Source organism: Hordeum vulgare, chromosome 3H (assembly GCF_904849725.1).
Source record: "Hordeum vulgare subsp. vulgare chromosome 3H, MorexV3_pseudomolecules_assembly, whole genome shotgun sequence".
Taxonomy (NCBI): Eukaryota; Viridiplantae; Streptophyta; class Magnoliopsida; order Poales; family Poaceae; genus Hordeum; species Hordeum vulgare.
In genome coordinates, this window is record NC_058520.1 from 602,829,470 (window position 1) to 602,846,944 (window position 17,475).

At 48.9% G+C, this 17,475-nt stretch overlaps 1 protein-coding gene across 1 annotated transcript; it reads left to right on the forward strand.

The window, feature by feature from the left end:
* Positions 1 to 1,582: 1,582 nt before the first annotated feature.
* On the forward strand, positions 1,583 to 3,252 carry LOC123441014 (anthocyanidin 3-O-glucosyltransferase-like). The gene is made up of 2 exons (XM_045117543.1): positions 1,583 to 2,115; positions 2,207 to 3,252. The coding sequence occupies exons 1-2, from the start codon at positions 1,608 to 1,610 to the stop codon at positions 3,226 to 3,228; spliced, it is 1,530 nt and encodes a 509-aa protein (XP_044973478.1). The 5' UTR covers positions 1,583 to 1,607; the 3' UTR covers positions 3,229 to 3,252.
* Positions 3,253 to 17,475: the final 14,223 nt, after the last annotated feature.

Consider the following 17,475-nt stretch of genomic DNA (forward strand, 5'->3'; position numbering starts at 1 on the left):
TCCGTTGGACTTCCATATCAGTTGCTCCTTGAATTGCCTTCTGCTTTCGTACAAGCGATCACCTCCTCCTGAAAGGCACTGTGCGTACATGTTCCATCTTGCCAGCTGTAGCCACCAGAAACGTTAATATCAAATCTATGACTTCAATCCTAATCAACTGAGGGTACTCCCTTCGGTCCTTTTTACTCCGCGTATTAGATTTTGGTCAAGTCAAACTTTACAAAGTTTGATCAAATTTATATTAAAAAATGTCAATATACAATATCAAATGTATATACTATGAAATTACATTTCATAAAGAATCTAACAATATTGATTTGGCATGATAAATGTTGATAATTTTTTCTATAAATTTGATAAAGTAGAGATGTTTTGACTTCGGACAAAAAACTTATATGCAAACTAAAAAGGGCCGGAAGAAGTATCATTATACTTTTAACCGTCCAAACAATCGATCCAACCATATTGGTTCACGTATTAGATCATAAAACGTGTGTGGATCAAGGCACCATGCACTTATGTACTATGTGGATCAACAACACGAGCACGCGCGGCCACGCCAGCGAACTAAAAACATGGTTGTTGATTTTTTAGGTGTAATATAAGGTCGTTTTGAGATCGAGAGGGAGCATGCCAACAACACTGCACGCGCTTGCCCCAGCTAACTAATATAAGGCCTTCACTAATTTGTCCTCACGTAGGTCAGCTACATCACGCAGGCCATCGTCATAGCAATCAATCATGTGTTGATTGCACGGATGGGTGCTTCCATGAATGGGACGGTGGTGATTGCGGCCGGAAGCTCATTAGCTTCATGTCAAAATTTAACCTTTTTGTTGTCCATGTGTATTTAAGTCATTAAATGCATTCTAGATATTTTGTGAACTGAAGTACACAAAAAAATTAGCAAAATTGGGTTGAACAATCCTATATACATACTAATACACTAAGCTTCCTAGTTTTATGGGGCTTACAATCAATTGAGGTCTTCAAATTGAAATTGAGTCACTTGATTTTCATGTCAGCAGTTTCTCAATAGCTCTCTCATTCTATTCTTTTAAGCTTCTTAATTTTAGAGGCCTCAAAATAAATTGAGAACTATAATTTGAAATTGGGTCAGTCAATTTTAGAGGGCCCACAATCAATTGAGGTCTTCAAATTATAACTGGATTATTTAATAACAATTTCTCAAGAAACGCTCTCATTCTATTCTTGTAAGCTCCCTGATTTTAGAGACCCCACAAAAAATTTAAAAATAATTTTCTTTCACCATTCAACTTGTTTGTATGTAGTTACTATAAACGTACATGCTAGATCTATAATTTGAAAATAAATTCAAGTCATTTTAACCTTAATTGTATTATAGATCAACAGAAGAAAACTTAGGGTCAGTGTTAAGGTACTATAGCTTCTCTAACCTCTCTTGCGTATGTTAGAGAATTTGGACATGGCATTGTTGGCAAGGGGCAAACCACTACATTCACCATTCTCAGCTGTATATAATACGCACAAGAGCGGCTGCTGGATTAGAATTAGATATACACGACTACGTGTGAGACGAGAGAGCACTTGACCAAAAGCTTCTGTAGCTGCACGCGGTAAGTACGATGGCCGCGGTGCCGCACGTCGTGGTGATCACCTTCCCCTTCGCCTCCCACGCGGTGAAGCTGTTCCGCCTGGCGCGCGCCCTGGCCGCGGCCGTGCCGGCAGCCACCTTCTCCTTCCTCTCCACCGCCGGCTCCATCGCGCAGCTGCAGGAGAAGAACCAGGAGAATGCCCTCGAGCCCAACCTACGCTTCGTGGAGGTCCCGGACGGGCTGGTGTCGCCGAGCTCGGGTGGCGCTGGGACGACGCCGCCGCCCAACCATATGGCGCGTCTCGGGCTCTTCTTGGCCGCCGCTGAGGCCGGCGGGGTGAGGGTGGCGCTGGAGACGGCTCGCGCCGCCGCGGGCGGCGCCAGGGTCACCTGCATCGTCGGCGACGCGTTCGTCTGGATGGCCGCCGAGGCGGCCGCCGCGGTCGGGGCGCCGTGGGTTCCCGTCTGGACCGGCGGCCCCAGCGCGCTCCTTGCGCACCTCCAAGGCGACGCGCTGCGCGACGACATCGGCGACAAAGGTACGCACACGACACGACACGATCGTCCATCCATGCAGCATGGAGGAAGCTCACCTGACGAAACGAATGCATGAAAAAAATGAACTTGCAGCGGCGAGCCGAGCGGACGATGTGCTGACGGCGCACCCGGGCCTGGGAAGCTACCGCGTCCGGGACCTCCCCGACGGCTGCGTCTTCGGCGACATGCACCTGCCCATCGTCGCCCTCTTCCGCCGCGTTGCCGACCAGCTGCACGTTCCCGGCGCGGCCACCGCCGTCGCCCTCAACACCTTCCCGGGCCTCCTCCCCGACGACGTCACCGCCGCCCTCGCCGCCGAGCTCCCGGAGGTCCTCCCCATCGGCCCCTTCCACCTTCTCCCGGTCCCCGGCGACGACAACGACGTGGCCGACCCGCACGGATGCCTCGCCTGGCTCGACGGCCACGCGGCCCGCACCGTCGCGTACGCCAGCTTCGGCACGGTGGTCACCGCCGTGGTGGGCGGGCAGGAGGAGCTGCGCGAGCTCGCGGCCGGGCTGGAGGCCTCCGGCGCGCCGTTCCTTTGGTCGCTGCCCAAGGAGTACTGGCCGCTGCTCCCGCCGGGGTTCCTCGACCTCGACCGCGCCAAGGTGGTGCCGTGGGCGCCGCAGGCCGCCGTGCTGCGGCACGCGTCGGCGGGCGCCTTCGTGACGCACGCGGGGTGGGCCTCCGTGCTGGAGGGCGTGGCCGGCGGAGTGCCCATGGCGTGCCGTCCCTTCTTCAGCGACCAGAGGATGAACGCGCGGATGGTGGCGCACGTATGGGGCTTCGGCACGGTCTTCGAGCAGCCCATGACGCGCAGGGCCGTGGCGGAGGCGGTGTGGTCGCTCCTGCTCCTCGCCGGCGGCGACCAAGGCATGGCCCGGATGCAGGAGATGCGGGACATGGCGGCCAACGCGTTCATGCTGCCCGACGGCGGCAGCAGGAGGAACCTGGATAAGCTTCTCAAGATAGTCTGTCCACCATCATCATCATCAGAAGAAGATGATCATGTCGATGAAGCGGAAGCAGTGATGACGAGATGCACACCACCGACGACACATGAACATGATCTGCTGCTTGGTGCCAGCAGCCGCGCACGCACCGTGGCCGACTGAATTAATTAGCAAGCTCTGTGGATTAATTAGCAAGCTCTGTGGATTAATGAGTTGAACAATCCGCTGAAAACATTGTTCTTGCTAAAAGGTTTCTCAAAGGAACATATTATATACTCCCTATCTGCTATGGTAATAAATTTGAAAGAGTCGAAATGGATATTATATTTCGAGGATGGGAAAATATTTAGTGGGCAATTCTGCAGCTAGAACAGAAAGATCGATCGACGGGCACTGATGCTGGTAACTGTTGGCCCAGCCCGACGTCGACGGTGTTGTCGTGTACTTTCCGGTAATACACGCACGAAAAAGCTCGGTTACTTTTCAAGCCGTTGATGAATGAGGACGCAGCGTGCACGTACAATACTAGCCAAAGCTAGCAAGCACGTTGGTGGATGGTTTTTGGTGGACGCTAGCTATGAAGCTAGCTACCCCGGCTGCTTGATCAATCTGTACAGCACCTTTGTATGTCAAACCGACACAAGATTCTATGGTAAGAGGATCATGTCGGTCCTGTGTATTCTTTCTTTTGCTTCTCTGGTCTGGGACGATTACAGGGGGTATGTGACTATATATAGCAGCTAGGACAATCAACTTAAACTACTTGGTTTAGGAATTCTAATCCTACTACTACTATAGATGCCATCAGTGTCCGACTCGGACACATATATGCACGTCTTGTTTATTCCTACATTCACCCCCTAAACATGACGTGGTCTTTAATGTCGACCGGATCCCAAATGCGACTACTCGTAGGCTTTATCCTTGACGTTACTTTCGTCGTTCCTTGTAGCGTCCCATTCACCGACTTTGCTACCATCGACTCATTCGTAGCTTGACGGCAACACTTCTCGTTGGTTGTGTCTTCAACCTTCACATGTTCTTCGGTGCTTGGTAGACTGTTTTTTGGATCCTTGTGTCGACATCTTTTGAACCCGAACGGGGCCAAACTTTGGTCTAACTTTGATTTCCAAGCTCTCGGCGCTTGCTTCAGCTCGCAAAGTGCCTTCTTGAGCTTGTCAACTTCCGCTTGTTCGTCTTTCTTCTCGTAGCCGAGGGGTTGTTCTACGTACACTTTTTCTGTGAGATCGCCGTTGAGGAAAGCGAATTTAACATCCATATGATGAACCTTCCAATCCTCTTGTGCTGCCAAAGCTAGGAGCACTCTCACTGTCTCGAGTCGAGCAACTGGTGCAAACACCTCATCATAGTCAACTCCTTGACGTTGTACGTAGCCCTTTGCAACGAGTCTTGCCTTGTACTTCACAATGGCACCCTCCGTGTCCTTCTTTAACTTGTAAACCCACTTCAAACCTATCGTCTTTTGGTTTGGAGGTCGGGTTACCAAAGTCCACGTGCCATTGCTCTCAGTCGCCTTCATCTCCTCATCCATGGCGTGCGTCCAGCTAGGACTTTTGCTCGCCTCTACGAAGTTCGCCGGCTCCTCAACTCCGAACAGACATAGTCCGGAGTACTCGACCGTAACTGGCTTTGTGTACTTGTAGACTTTCTTGAGGGTCTTGTAGCGACGAGGCCTTGAGGAGTCCGTTATGGCTTGCGAAGGAGGTGGCACAAATTGTGTCGATGTTGATGCACTTGAGGGAGATGGCTGAGTCCCGGGCGTGTCATCGACATCCGCGTCGTCGGCATAGTCGTCGTGACCGTGACCATCATCTTGATCGTCGTCGTCACTATGCGCCTCGTTGTCGATGTTGTCGTCGAGATCTTCACCCGTGTCGTGCGCGTCGTTGTCGCTATCTCCTTGTGACCTATGCGCTTCGTCGTCGGTGTCGGCACCATGATGATCACTACCATGGTGGTCACCTTGGTTGGGCGTCTTGCCAACCACGTGGACGTCCTCTCCTGCATCATCGTCAGTTGGAAATTCAACTGTGAATATGTTACCGTTTGGAGCATCGTTGGCTGTTGTGCTCCAATTCCACGCTTTGTTTTCGTCAAACACGACGTCGTGTGAAATCCGTAGACGCTTGGTTCGTGGATCGTAGAAGCGGTATGCCTTGGTGCTGGAACTCCTTTCGTATCCGATGAACACCATCTTGGTGCTACGATCGGCAAGCTTTGAGAGATGCGGCTCCGCCGTCTTCACATGTGCCACACACCCAAACGTCTGTAGATGAGACACATTCGGCTTACGTTCGTAAATTGCTTCATACGGAGTCTTGCCGACCACCGCCTTCGTTGAAGCCCGGTTGAGAAGATAGTCCGCCGTCGAGACAGCTTCTCCCCAAAAAGTCCCCGGCAGGTTCTTGCTCTTGAGTAAACTCCTTGCCATGTCAACGACGGTTCGATTGCGCCTTTCAACGACCCCGTTCTGCTGTGGCGTGTAAGGTGCCGTGAGGAACCTTTTTATGCCAATCTTCTCGCAGTAGTCATTGAACTCATTCGACGTAAACTCTCCGCCACGATCTGTTCGTAGAGCGCGAACCTTCAATTTGTGTTCCATCTCCGTTGCAGCCTTCAGCTTCTTGAACGCTTCAAACGCCTCATCTTTAGATCGTAGGAGAATGACCCACATATATCTCGAGTAGTCGTCTACCACAAGGAAGAAATACTTCTTTCCAGCATGAGTTGCCGGGGTGATAGGGCCACATAGATCACCATGGAGCAGCTCGAGTGCATCACTTGCACGATAGGTGGACTGAGCAGGGAACGGCATGCGGTGTTGTTTTCCAACCAAGTACCCGTCACATACTCGATCAACATGGTCGATAACTGGCATCCCGGATACCATCTCCATCTTTGACATCTTCTTCAAGGCGTAGAAGTTAACGTGTTCAAATCTAGCATGCCATAACCACGAATCATCATCACTCTTGGCAAGCCAACACTCCGGTTGAGATTTATCAAGGTTGAGGATATAGAGCCTATTCCATGTGCGAGTAACACGAGCTAGCACGTTTCGGAGGTTGTCGAAGATCGTCATCACTCCGTTCTCGATACCCACCTTGCATCCATTCTCGTCAAGCTTCCCAAGAGAGATGATGTTGTTGCGAAGCCGTGGGATGTAGTACACTCCGGTGAGTATGTGATGTTCGCCTGTGAGACCCTCGAAGAGGACAGATCCTTGCCCACAAATCTCCACATTTGAACCATCACCAAACTTGACCGAGCCTTCAACATCATATTCCAGCTCGAGAAATTTCTCCTTGCATCTCGTCATGTGGTTACTGGCACCCGTGTCGAGATACCACGACACGTTGTGATCCCCGGATAACTTAGGTGTCACATTCTTCTCATGAAGTAGCACCTTCCGGCTTGGTTTCACAACCAGTGTTTCAGCGAGATCACAAACTTCGGCCATCAGAAGACCTGGAGCTTCGTCTTTCTCCTTTGCCAAATTTGCCTTGATCTCCCGCTTGTCAGGCTTCGGACAATTCTTTGCAAAGTGACCCATCTCGTTGCAGTTATAGCACTTGACCTCGGACATATCCAAGTTCCGTTGCTTCCGCCCTTTAGATCGGTCTGCTTTACCATGACCTTGTGGCTTGCCTTTTCCTTTGCCTTCTCCGGTTTGTCCGCCGCGCGTTGCGTTGCTTGAGCCTTCGTTGCCATCACGCCTTCCTTTGCTACTTGGGGACTCCCAATCTGCACGCGAGTACATGAGTTGGTCACTACCTCCTCCGTTGCCTTTCCGACAGCCACGAGCATTCTCTTCCCATGTCCGGAGGCGTCCGATCGCCTCCGTTATGGTCATGTCGTCGATGTCGTAAAGCTGCTCGAGCGTGCCGATGATGTACGTGAATTTGTCAGTCACCGAACTAAAAAAATTCTCCACGATCTCGGTCTCCTCGAGCTTTGAACCAAGCGCGCGGATCTCTCCCACCAGAGTAGTAAGACGCATGGCGTAGTCGTTCACCGATTCAGTTTCCTCCATCTGCAACTTCTGAAATTGGCGCTTCAGCACTTGTGCCCGAGCCTTGGTGACGCGATCTTCTCTAATCCTCATCTCCTTGAGTGTGTTCCACGCCTCTCTTGCCGTCTCGAACTCCGCCAATGTCATCAGCACGGAATCCGGCACAGACTGGGCTATGGCGGCCATGGCACCTTCGTCGCACTCCTGGTCGACGTCCGTGATGGCCTCCCACACTCGAAGGGATAGGAGAATAATCTTCATCTTCATCGCCCACACGCCGTAGTTGGCATCGGTGAGCATCGGATACTGGATGGGGATGTTGCGATGCGCCTGGACGTTGGCGCCGCCCGTTCCCCCACACTGGTTGCTGACTTGCCGTCCTTCTTCACCTTGTCGCTGTTCTTGTTCGCCTTGGCACCGCCGCTGCCGGACTTGACCGACTCAGCGTCGCTGTCCCTCATCGTAGATCGTAGATCGTCGAGGCTCTAGGTACCAATTATTGGCCCAGACCCGACGTCGATGGTGTTGCCGTGTACTTTCCGGCAATACACGCACGAAAAAGCTCGGTTACTTTCCAAGCCATCGGTGGACGAGGACGCAGCGTGCACGTACAATACTAGCCAAAGCTAGCAAGGACGCTGGTGGATGGTTTTTGTTGGACGCTAGCTATGAAGCTAGCTACGTCGGCTGCTTGATCAATCTATACAGCACCTTTGTACGTCAAACCGACACAACGATTCTATGGCAACAGGACCGTGTCGATCCTTTGTATTCTTTCTATTACTTCTCTGGTCTGAGATCGACGATTACAGGGGTATGTGACTATATATATAGCAGCTAGGACAATCAACCTAAACTACTCGGTTTAGGAATTCTAATCCTACTACTACTATAGATGCCATCAGTGTCCGACTCGGACACACATATGCACTTCTTGTTTATTCCTACAGTAACAAGACTAATCCAACACATAGAAACTATGATCGACATGCGCATCCCAAATTTCCGAATCCCAACCATGCTTTGCCTCCTCACGAAGCAGTTTTATTCATTTTAATTGCATTCAGCTGTATTTGATATTATTTCAGATTTTCGTCAATAAGTTTGTCTCCAAAGTATTGCCGACCAGCCACCTATTGTATCCAATAAAATAAGAGATATTAGAGAGATCATCGCTCGTTGGAACTGTAATAATGCTAGTCATTTCATGGCTACTTTTGATAGGTTGCAACTCAGCATGGCCGTACCGAACGGGCTTTTCGGCCCGCTCGTGGCCTGATCGATCTTGACCCGCTCGGTCCAGGCCCGCTTGCAAAATTGGACGGTCCGGTCTGTTCAATTCGGCCCGAAAAAATGTCGGTCAGGTCCGGTCTTTAACCGGCCCGATCGAAGGGACCAAGAAAACAGATCGAGAGCCGCTCCTCGACTTCGTCTTCCTGGCCACCGGCACCTGCGCCTCCGCGTATACCTCGCCTCGACACAGGTCGTCATAGAACAACAGCAGGGCCTGGCCGACTGCAACAGGCAACGTTTTGCTGGAAAAAAACGCACGCGCACACACACCTTCGCTTCCGCCTCCGCCGGCTAGTGCACAGCCTCCCGTCGACGCAGTCTCCGGCCTCTCCGTGACTAACCACCATGCCGAGGAGCTCTGCAACCATGTGATCTCCTTCCCCCTGCAAGGAATCGACTGGATTCGCCACGAATCTGTAGGCTTTAAAGTATGTCATGCTGTGTGTCGCACCTAATGTGTGCCTTGCCATGAGTCTGTCAAGGGGTACAAAGAGTGATCCAGGATTGAATCACTGAACAACGGTCAAAGTTATCCTTAGTAGCTAGTGGACTAAGGAATTTTTCTCGATTATGGAGGTGATTAAAGAGTTCGTCGCAAAGGGTTATGTCGATGCAAGCTTTGACACTAATCCAAATAACTCTGAGTAGTAAACCGGATTCGTATAGCGGAGCAGTCATTTGGAATAGTTCCAAATGGCACGTAGTCGCAGCATCTATAGGATGACATAGAGATTTGTAAAGCACACACGGATCTGAAAGATTTAGATCTGTTGACTAAAAACCACTCTCACAAGCAAGACATGATCGAACCCCAGAATTGTATGGGTGTTAGATTCATTACAATCACACAGTGATGTGAACTAGATTATTAACTCTAGTGCAATTGGAAGACTGTTGGAAATATGACCTAGAGGCAATAATAAATTGGTTATTATTATATTGCCTTGTTCATGATAATCGTTTATTATCCATACTAGAGTTGTATTGATTGGAAACTCAAATACATGTGTGGATACATAGACAACAGACTGTCCCTAGTGAGCCTCTAGTTGACTAGCTCGTTGATCAAAGATGGTCAAGGTTTTCTGGCCATAGGCAAGTGTTGTCACTTGATAATGGGATCACATCATTAGGAGAATCATGTGATGGACAAGACCCAAACTATAAATGTAGCATATCATCGTGTCAGTTTATTGCTACTGTTTTTCTGCATGTCAATGTATCTGTTCCGATGACCATGAGATCATGCAACTCCCGGACACCGGAGGAATACCTTGTGTGTATCAAACGTCGCAACGTTACTTGGTGACTATAAAGGTGCTCTGCAGGTATCTCCAAAGGTGTTTGTTGGGTTGGCATGGATAAAGACTGGGATTTGTCACTCCGTGTGACGGAGGAGTATCTCGGGGCCCACTCGGTAATACAACATCACAACAAGCCTTGCAAGCAATGTAACTAAGGAGTTAGTTACGGGATCTTCTATTACGGAACGAGTAAAGATGCTTGCCGGTAACAAGATTGAACTAGGTATAGAGATACCGACGATCGAATCTCGGGCAAGTAACATGCCGAAGAACAAAGGAAACATCATACGGGATTAACTGAATCCTTGACATAGAAATTCAACCGATAGAGATCTTCGTAGAATATGTAGGAGACAATATGGACATCCAGGTCCCGCTATTGGTTATTAACCGAAGAATGTCTCAGATCATGTCTGGATAGTTCTCGAACCCGCAGGGTCTGCACACTTAAGGTTCGGTGACGTTTCGATATAGTTGAGTTATAGGTGTTGGTAACCAAACGTTTTTCGTAGTCACGGATGAGATCCCAAAAGTCGCGAGGAGCTCAGGAATGGTCCGGAGGTAAAGACTGATATATAGGAAGTCCTGTTTTGGTCACCGAAAAAGTTTCGGGCTCATCGATAGTGTACCGGGAGTGCCGGGAGGGTACTGGGACTATCGGGAGGGGTGTCACGCCCCGAGGGGCCTTATGGGCTGTGGGAGGATACAAACCAGCCCCTAGTGGTCTGACATAAGCTCCCACTAAGGCCCATGAGGTTTGTGAGGCAAAAACCCAAAGGTGGAAAGGGTTTCCAAGTGGAAAGGAGGAATCCTACTACTAGTAGGATTGGAGTAGGACTCCTCCACGTGCAATTTCGGCCAAATGTTGAGGGTTTGAGGCTGCCTCCTCCCCTCCCTCCCTCCCTCCTTTATATACTAGATGTATTGAGGGTCTTTGAGACACACAATTTCAGCCACGTGCTACCCTCTCCTCTAGTTTGTAGTTCTTCCTCTAGATCGGATTTCTGCGGTCCTTAGGCGAAGCCCTGCAGGAATAGATCACCACCATCACCGGCGCGCCGTCACGCTGCCGGAGAACTCATCTACTTCCCTGTCTCTCTTTCTGGATCGAGAAGGCGGGGATCGTCATCGAGTTGTACGTGTGCTGAACGCGGAGGTGACGTCCGTTCGACCCCATATCGGGATGGATCGTGATGGGGTCACGGGACGGATCATGATGAGATTGCCGGACGGGATGCGATTTGAATCACGAAGATGTTCCACTACATCAACCGCGTTATATACGCTTCCTCTTAGCGATCTACAAGGGTATGTAGATTCACTCTCCCCTCTCATAGATGATCATCACCATGGATAGGTATTGCGTGTGCGCGAGAAATTTTTTGTTTCCCATGCTACGTTCCCCAAAAGCAGGGTGGTCGAGCTTCAGCTCCTCATAATCTTTCATCACTTCATCCACCGCGACGACGGCGTACCCTTCTGGAACCGAAGAGCAATGCCAAGTTGGATTATGTCCAATTGGTATGGCCATGCCGACCGCCACCGTCAACCTAAGTTAGCAACTTTCACCTTTAGCTCACAAGGTGTGCTCTGTGTGATATCATCCACTGGGTAGCGACGAGGAGGATCCGTCGTCAGTGCATCATCACCATCATCCTGGAGTTGCGTGGAAGCGACACTCCTTTTCCGATTCGACGCAGCTTCTATCACGAGCCACTGAGATTGGCCGCTACCTTGCTGTCTGTCGATTTGATCATGTTGCAACCGCTTTACTGCTTCTTCTATATTACGCAGCCGGTCTGCAACAGCCGCTTTCTCAGCTGCCTCCTTTTCCTTTCTCCTATGATGGCTTCTATCGGGAAATCTCTTCCTGTCCTCGTAAAACGCAAGCATCCACGGCGGGGAGCCTGGTAAGCCTCGTGCTCGCCCTTTGTGTTCCTTATTCCCAAGGTCGCGTGTGAGCTCATCGTTCTCTCTATCGGGTAAGAATCGTCCCTCTTCAACATCATGTACTGCACGTCTCATGTCCTCGATGGGTAGGGGATTATCTTTGTGTCTTTGGTTATATATTGCCTTCCCTTCTTCAACCAACAAGCCCCCATGCCTGTAAAACCAGATTCTTCCCCGTTCGAGCCATCTTAAGGGCTCTGGAGTGATATTTTCTTTCCAGAAATGATGCCTCAAGTGTTGGAGAACGTCGCATGGGAAACAAAAAAATTCCTACGCGCACGAAGACCTATCATGGTGATGTCCATCTACGAGAGGGGATATTCGATCTACGTACCCTTGTAGATCGCACAGCAGAAGCGTTAGTGAACGCGGTTGACGTAGTGGAACGTCCTCACGTCCCTCGATCCGCCCCGCAAACCGTCCCGCGATCAGTCCCACGATCTAGTGCCGAACGGACGGCACCTCCGCGTTCAGCACACGTACAACTCGACGATGATCTCGGCCTTCTTGATCCAGCAAGAGAGACGGAGAGGTAGATGAGTTCTTCGGCAGCGTGACGGCGCTCCGGAGGTTGGTGATGATCTTATCTCGGCAGGGCTCCGCCCGAGCTCCGCAGAAACGCGATCTAGAGGTAAAACCGTGGAGATATGTGGTCGGGCTGCCGTGACAAAGTTGTCTCAAATCAGCCCTAAAACCTCCGTATATATAGGGGGAAAAGGGAGAGCCTTGCCTTGGGGCTCAAGAGGCCCCAAGGGGGTCGGCCGAGCCAAAGGGGGGAGTCCTCCCCTTCCAAACCGAATCCAACTAGGTTTGGAAGGAGGAGTCCTTCCCCTTTTTCCCACCTCCTCTTTTTTTTCTCTGTGATTTTCTTCCTATGGCGCATAGGGCCTTCTTGGGCTGTCCCACCAGCCCACTAAGGGCTGGTGCGCCACCCCCAAGGCCTATGGGCTTCCCCGGGGTGGGTTGCCCCCCCCCCCCCGGTGAATACCCGGAACCCATTCGTCATTCCCGGTACTTTCCCGGTAAGTCCGAAAACCTTCCGGTAATCAAATGAGGTCATCCTATATATCAATCTTCGTTTCCGGACCATTCCGGAAACCCTCGTGACGTCCGTGATCTCATCCGGGACTCCGAACAACATTCGGTAACCAACCATATAACTCAAATACGCATAAAACAACGTCGAACCTTAAGTGTGCAGACCCTGCGGGTTCGAGAACTATGTAGACATGACCTGAGTGACTCCCCGGTCAATATCCAATAGCGGGACCTGGATGCCCATATTGGATCCTACATATTCTACGAAGATCTTATCGTTTGAACCTCAGTGCCAAGGATTCATATAATCCCGTATGTCATTCCCTTTGTCCTTCGGTATGTTACTTGCCCGAGATTCGATCGTCAGTATCCGCATACCTATTTCAATCTCGTTTACTGGCAAGTCTCTTTACTCGTTCCGTAATACAAGATCCCGCAACTTACACTAAGTCACTTTACTTGCATGGCTTGTGTGTGATGTTGTATTACCGAGTGGGCCCCGAGATACCTCTCCGTCACACGGAGTGACAAATCCTAGTCTTGATCCATACTAACTCAACGAACACCTTCGGAGATACCTGTAGAGCATCTTTATAGTCACCCAGTTACGTTGCGATGTTTGATACACACAAAGCATTCCTCCGGTGTCAGTGAGTTATATGATCTCATGGTCATAGGAACAAATACTTGACACGCAAAAAACAGTAGCAACAAAATGACACGATCAACATGCTACGTCTATTAGTTTGGGTCTTGTCCATCACGTGATTCTCCTAATGACGTGATCCAGTTATCAAGCAACAACACCTTGTTCATAATCAGAAGACCCTGACTATCTTTGATCAACTGGCTAGCCAACTAGAGGCATGCTAGGGACAGTGTTTTGTCTATGTATCCACACATGTATATAAGTCTTCATTTAATACAATTATATCATGGATAATAAACGATTATCTTGATACAGGAATTATAATAATAACTATATTTATTATTGCCTCTAGGGCATAATTCCAACAGTCTCCCACTTGCACTAGAGTCAATAATCTAGCCCTCACATCATCATGCGAATTACATTGTAATAAATCTAACACCCATACAGTTCTGGTGTTGATCATGCTTTGCCCGTGGAAGAGGTTTAGTTAGCGGGTCTGCTACATTCAGATCCGTGTGCACTTTGCATATATTTACGTCCTCCCCTTCGACGTAGTCGTGGATGAGGTTGAAGCGTCGTTTGATGTGTCTGGACTTCTTGTGAAACCGTGGTTCCTTTGCTAGGGCAATGGCACCCGTGTTGTCACAGAACAAGGTTATTGGATTCAGTGCGCTTGGCACCACTCCAAGATCCGTCATGAACTGCTTCATCCAGACACCCTCCTTAGCCGCCTCCGAGGCAGCCATGTACCCCGCTTCACATGTAGAATCTGCTACGACGCTTTGCTTGGAACTGCACCAGCTTACCGCACCCCCATTAAGAATAAATATGTATCCGGTCTGCGACTTAGAGTCGTCCGGATCTGTGTTAAAGCTTGCATCGACGTAACCCTTTACGGCGAGCTCTTCGTCACCTCCATACACGAGAAACATCTCCTTAGTCCTTTTCAGGTACTTCAGGATATTCTTGACCGCCGTCCAGTGATCCACTCCTGGATTACTGTGGAACCTGCCTGCCATACTTATGGCCAGGCTAACGTCCGGTCTAGTGCACAACATTTCATACATGATAGAACCTATGGCTGAAGCATAGGGGACAGTGCTCATATGCTCTTTATCCTCATCAGTTGCTGGGCACTGAGTCGTACTCAATCTCGTACCTTGTAAAACTGGCAAGAACCCTTTCTTGGACTGTTCCATTTTGAACCTTTTCAAAACTTTATCGAGGTATGTGCTTTGTGAAAGTCCTATCAGGCGTTTTGATCTATCCCTGTAGATCTTAATGCCTAGAATGTAAGCAGCTTCTCCTAGGTCCTTCATAGAGAAACTTTATTCAAGTAATCCTTTATGCTCTCCAAAAACTCTAGGTTGTTTCCAATCAGCAACATGTCATCCACATATAATATTAGAAATGCCACAGAGCTCCCACTCACTTTCTTGTAAATACAAGATTCTCCAACCACTTGTATAAACCCAAATGCTTTGATCACCTCATCAAAGCGTTTGTTCCAACTCCGAGATGCTTGCACCAGTCCATAAATGGATCGCTGGAGCTTGCACACCTTGTTAGCATTCTTAGGATCGACAAAACCTTCGGGTTGCATCATATACAACTCTTCCTTAAGGAAACCGTTAAGGAACGCCGTTTTGACATCTATCTGCGAGATTTCATAATCGAAAAATGCAGCTATTGCTAACATGATTCTGACGGACTTAAGCATCACTATGGGTGAGAATGTCTCATCGTAGTCAACTCCTTGAACTTGTGAAAAACCCTTTGCCACAAGTCGAGCTTTATAAACGGTCACATTGCCGTCAGCGTCCGTCTTCTTCTTAAAGATCCATTTGTTCTGAATAGCCTTGCGGCCCTCAGGCAGTATCTCCCAAAGTCCATACTTTGTTCTCATACATGGATCCTATCTCGGACTTCATGGCCTCTAGCCATTTGTTGGAATCTGGGCCCACCATTGCTTCTTCATAATTTGCAGGTTCATTGTTGTCTAACAACATGATTGACATGACGGGATTACCGTACCACTCTGGAGCAGCACGTGGTCTCGTCGACCTGCGTGGTTCGACAGGAACTTGAACCGGAGTTTGATGATCATCATCATTAACTTCCTCCTCAACAGGCGTCGCAATGACAGAGGTCTCCCCTTGCCTTGCGCCACCATCTAGAGGGATGAGAGGTTCGACAACCTCATCAAGTTCTATCTTCCTCCCACTCAATTCTCTCGAGAGAAACTCCTTCTTGAGAAAAGCTCCGTTTTTAGCAACAAACACTTTGCCCTCGGATTTGAGATAGAAGGTGTACCCAACTGTCTCTTTTGGGTAACCTATGAAGATGCATTTTTCCGCTTTGGGTTCCAGCTTTTCAGGCTGAAGCTTTTTGACATAAGCATCACATCCCCAAACTTTAAGAAATGACAACTTTGGCCTTTTGCCATACCACAGTTCGTATGGTGTCGTCTCAACGGATTTTGATGGTGCCCTATTTAAAGTGAATGCAGCTGTGTCTAATGCATAACCCCAAAACGATAACGGCAAGTCGGTAAGAGACATCATAGATCGCACCATCTCTAATAAAGTACGATTACGACGTTCGGACACACCATTACGCTGTGGTGTTCCAGGCGGCGTCAACTGTGAAACAATTCCACATTGTCTTAAGTGAGCACCAAGCTCGAAACTCAGATACTCACCCCCACGATCAGACCGTAGGAACTTGATCTTCTTGTTACAATGATTTTCAACTTCACTCTGAAATTGCTTGAACTTTTCAAATGTTTCAGACTTGTGCTTCATTAAGTAGACATAACCATATCTACTCAAATCGTCAGTGAAGGTGAGAAAATAACGATATCCGCCGCGTGGCTCTACGCTCATCGGACCGCACACATCGGTATGTATGATTTCCAACAAGTCACTTGCTCGCTCCATTGTTCCGGAGAACGGAGTTTTAGTCATCTTTCCCATGAGGCATGGTTCGCACGTGTCAAGTGAATCAAAATCAAGTGACTCCAAAAGTCCATCGGCATGGAGTTTCTTCATGCGCTTTACACCAATATGACCTAAGCGGCAGTGCCACAAAAATATGGCGCTATCATTGTTAACTCTAACTCTTTTGGTCTCAATGTTATGTATGTGTGTATCACTATCAAGATTCAATATGAACAATCCTCTCACATTGGGTGCATGACCATAAAAGATGTTACTCATAGAAATAGAACAACCATTATTCTCTAACTTAAAAGAGTAACCGTCTCGCGATAAACAAGATCCAGATATAATGTTCATGCTCAACGCAGGCACTAAATAATAATGATTCAAGTTCATAACTAATCCTGATGGTAACTGAAGTGAAACTGTGCCGACGGCGATTGCATCAACCTTGGAACCATTTCCTACGCGCATCGTCACTTCATCTTTCGCCAGCCTTCGTCTATTCCGCAGTTCCTGTTTCGAGTTGCAAATATGAGCAACAGAACCGGTATCGAATACCCAGGCACTACTACGAGAGCCGGTTAAGTACACATCAATAACATGTATATCAAATATACCTGATTTTTCTTTGGTCGCCTTCTTATCAGCCAGATACTTGGGGCAGTTGCGCTTCCAATGACCCATACCCTTGCAATAGTAACACTCTGTTTCAGGCTTAAGTCCAGCTTTGGGTTTCTTCGTCGGATTGGCAACAGGCTTGCCGCTCTTCTTTGAATTACCCTTCTTGCCTTTGTCGTTTCTCTTGAAACTAGTGGTCTTATTCACCATCAACACTTGATGCTATTTACGGAGTTCAGACTCTGCGACTTTCACCATCGCAAACAACTCGCCGGGTGACTTGTTCATCCCTTGCATGTTGTAGTTCAACACAAAGCCCTTATAGCTTGGCGGCAGTGATTGAAGGATTCTGTCAGTGATAGCCTCTTGCGGGAGTTCAATCCCCAGCTCAGCTAGACGGTTTGAGTACCCAGACATTTTGAGCACATGTTCACTAACAGACGAATTCTCCTCCATCTTGCAAGCATAGAATTTATCGGAGGTCTCATACCTCTCGATCCGGGCGTTCTTCTGAAAGATAAACTTCAACTCATGGAACATCTCATATGCTCCATGATGCTCAAAGCGACGTTGAAGTCC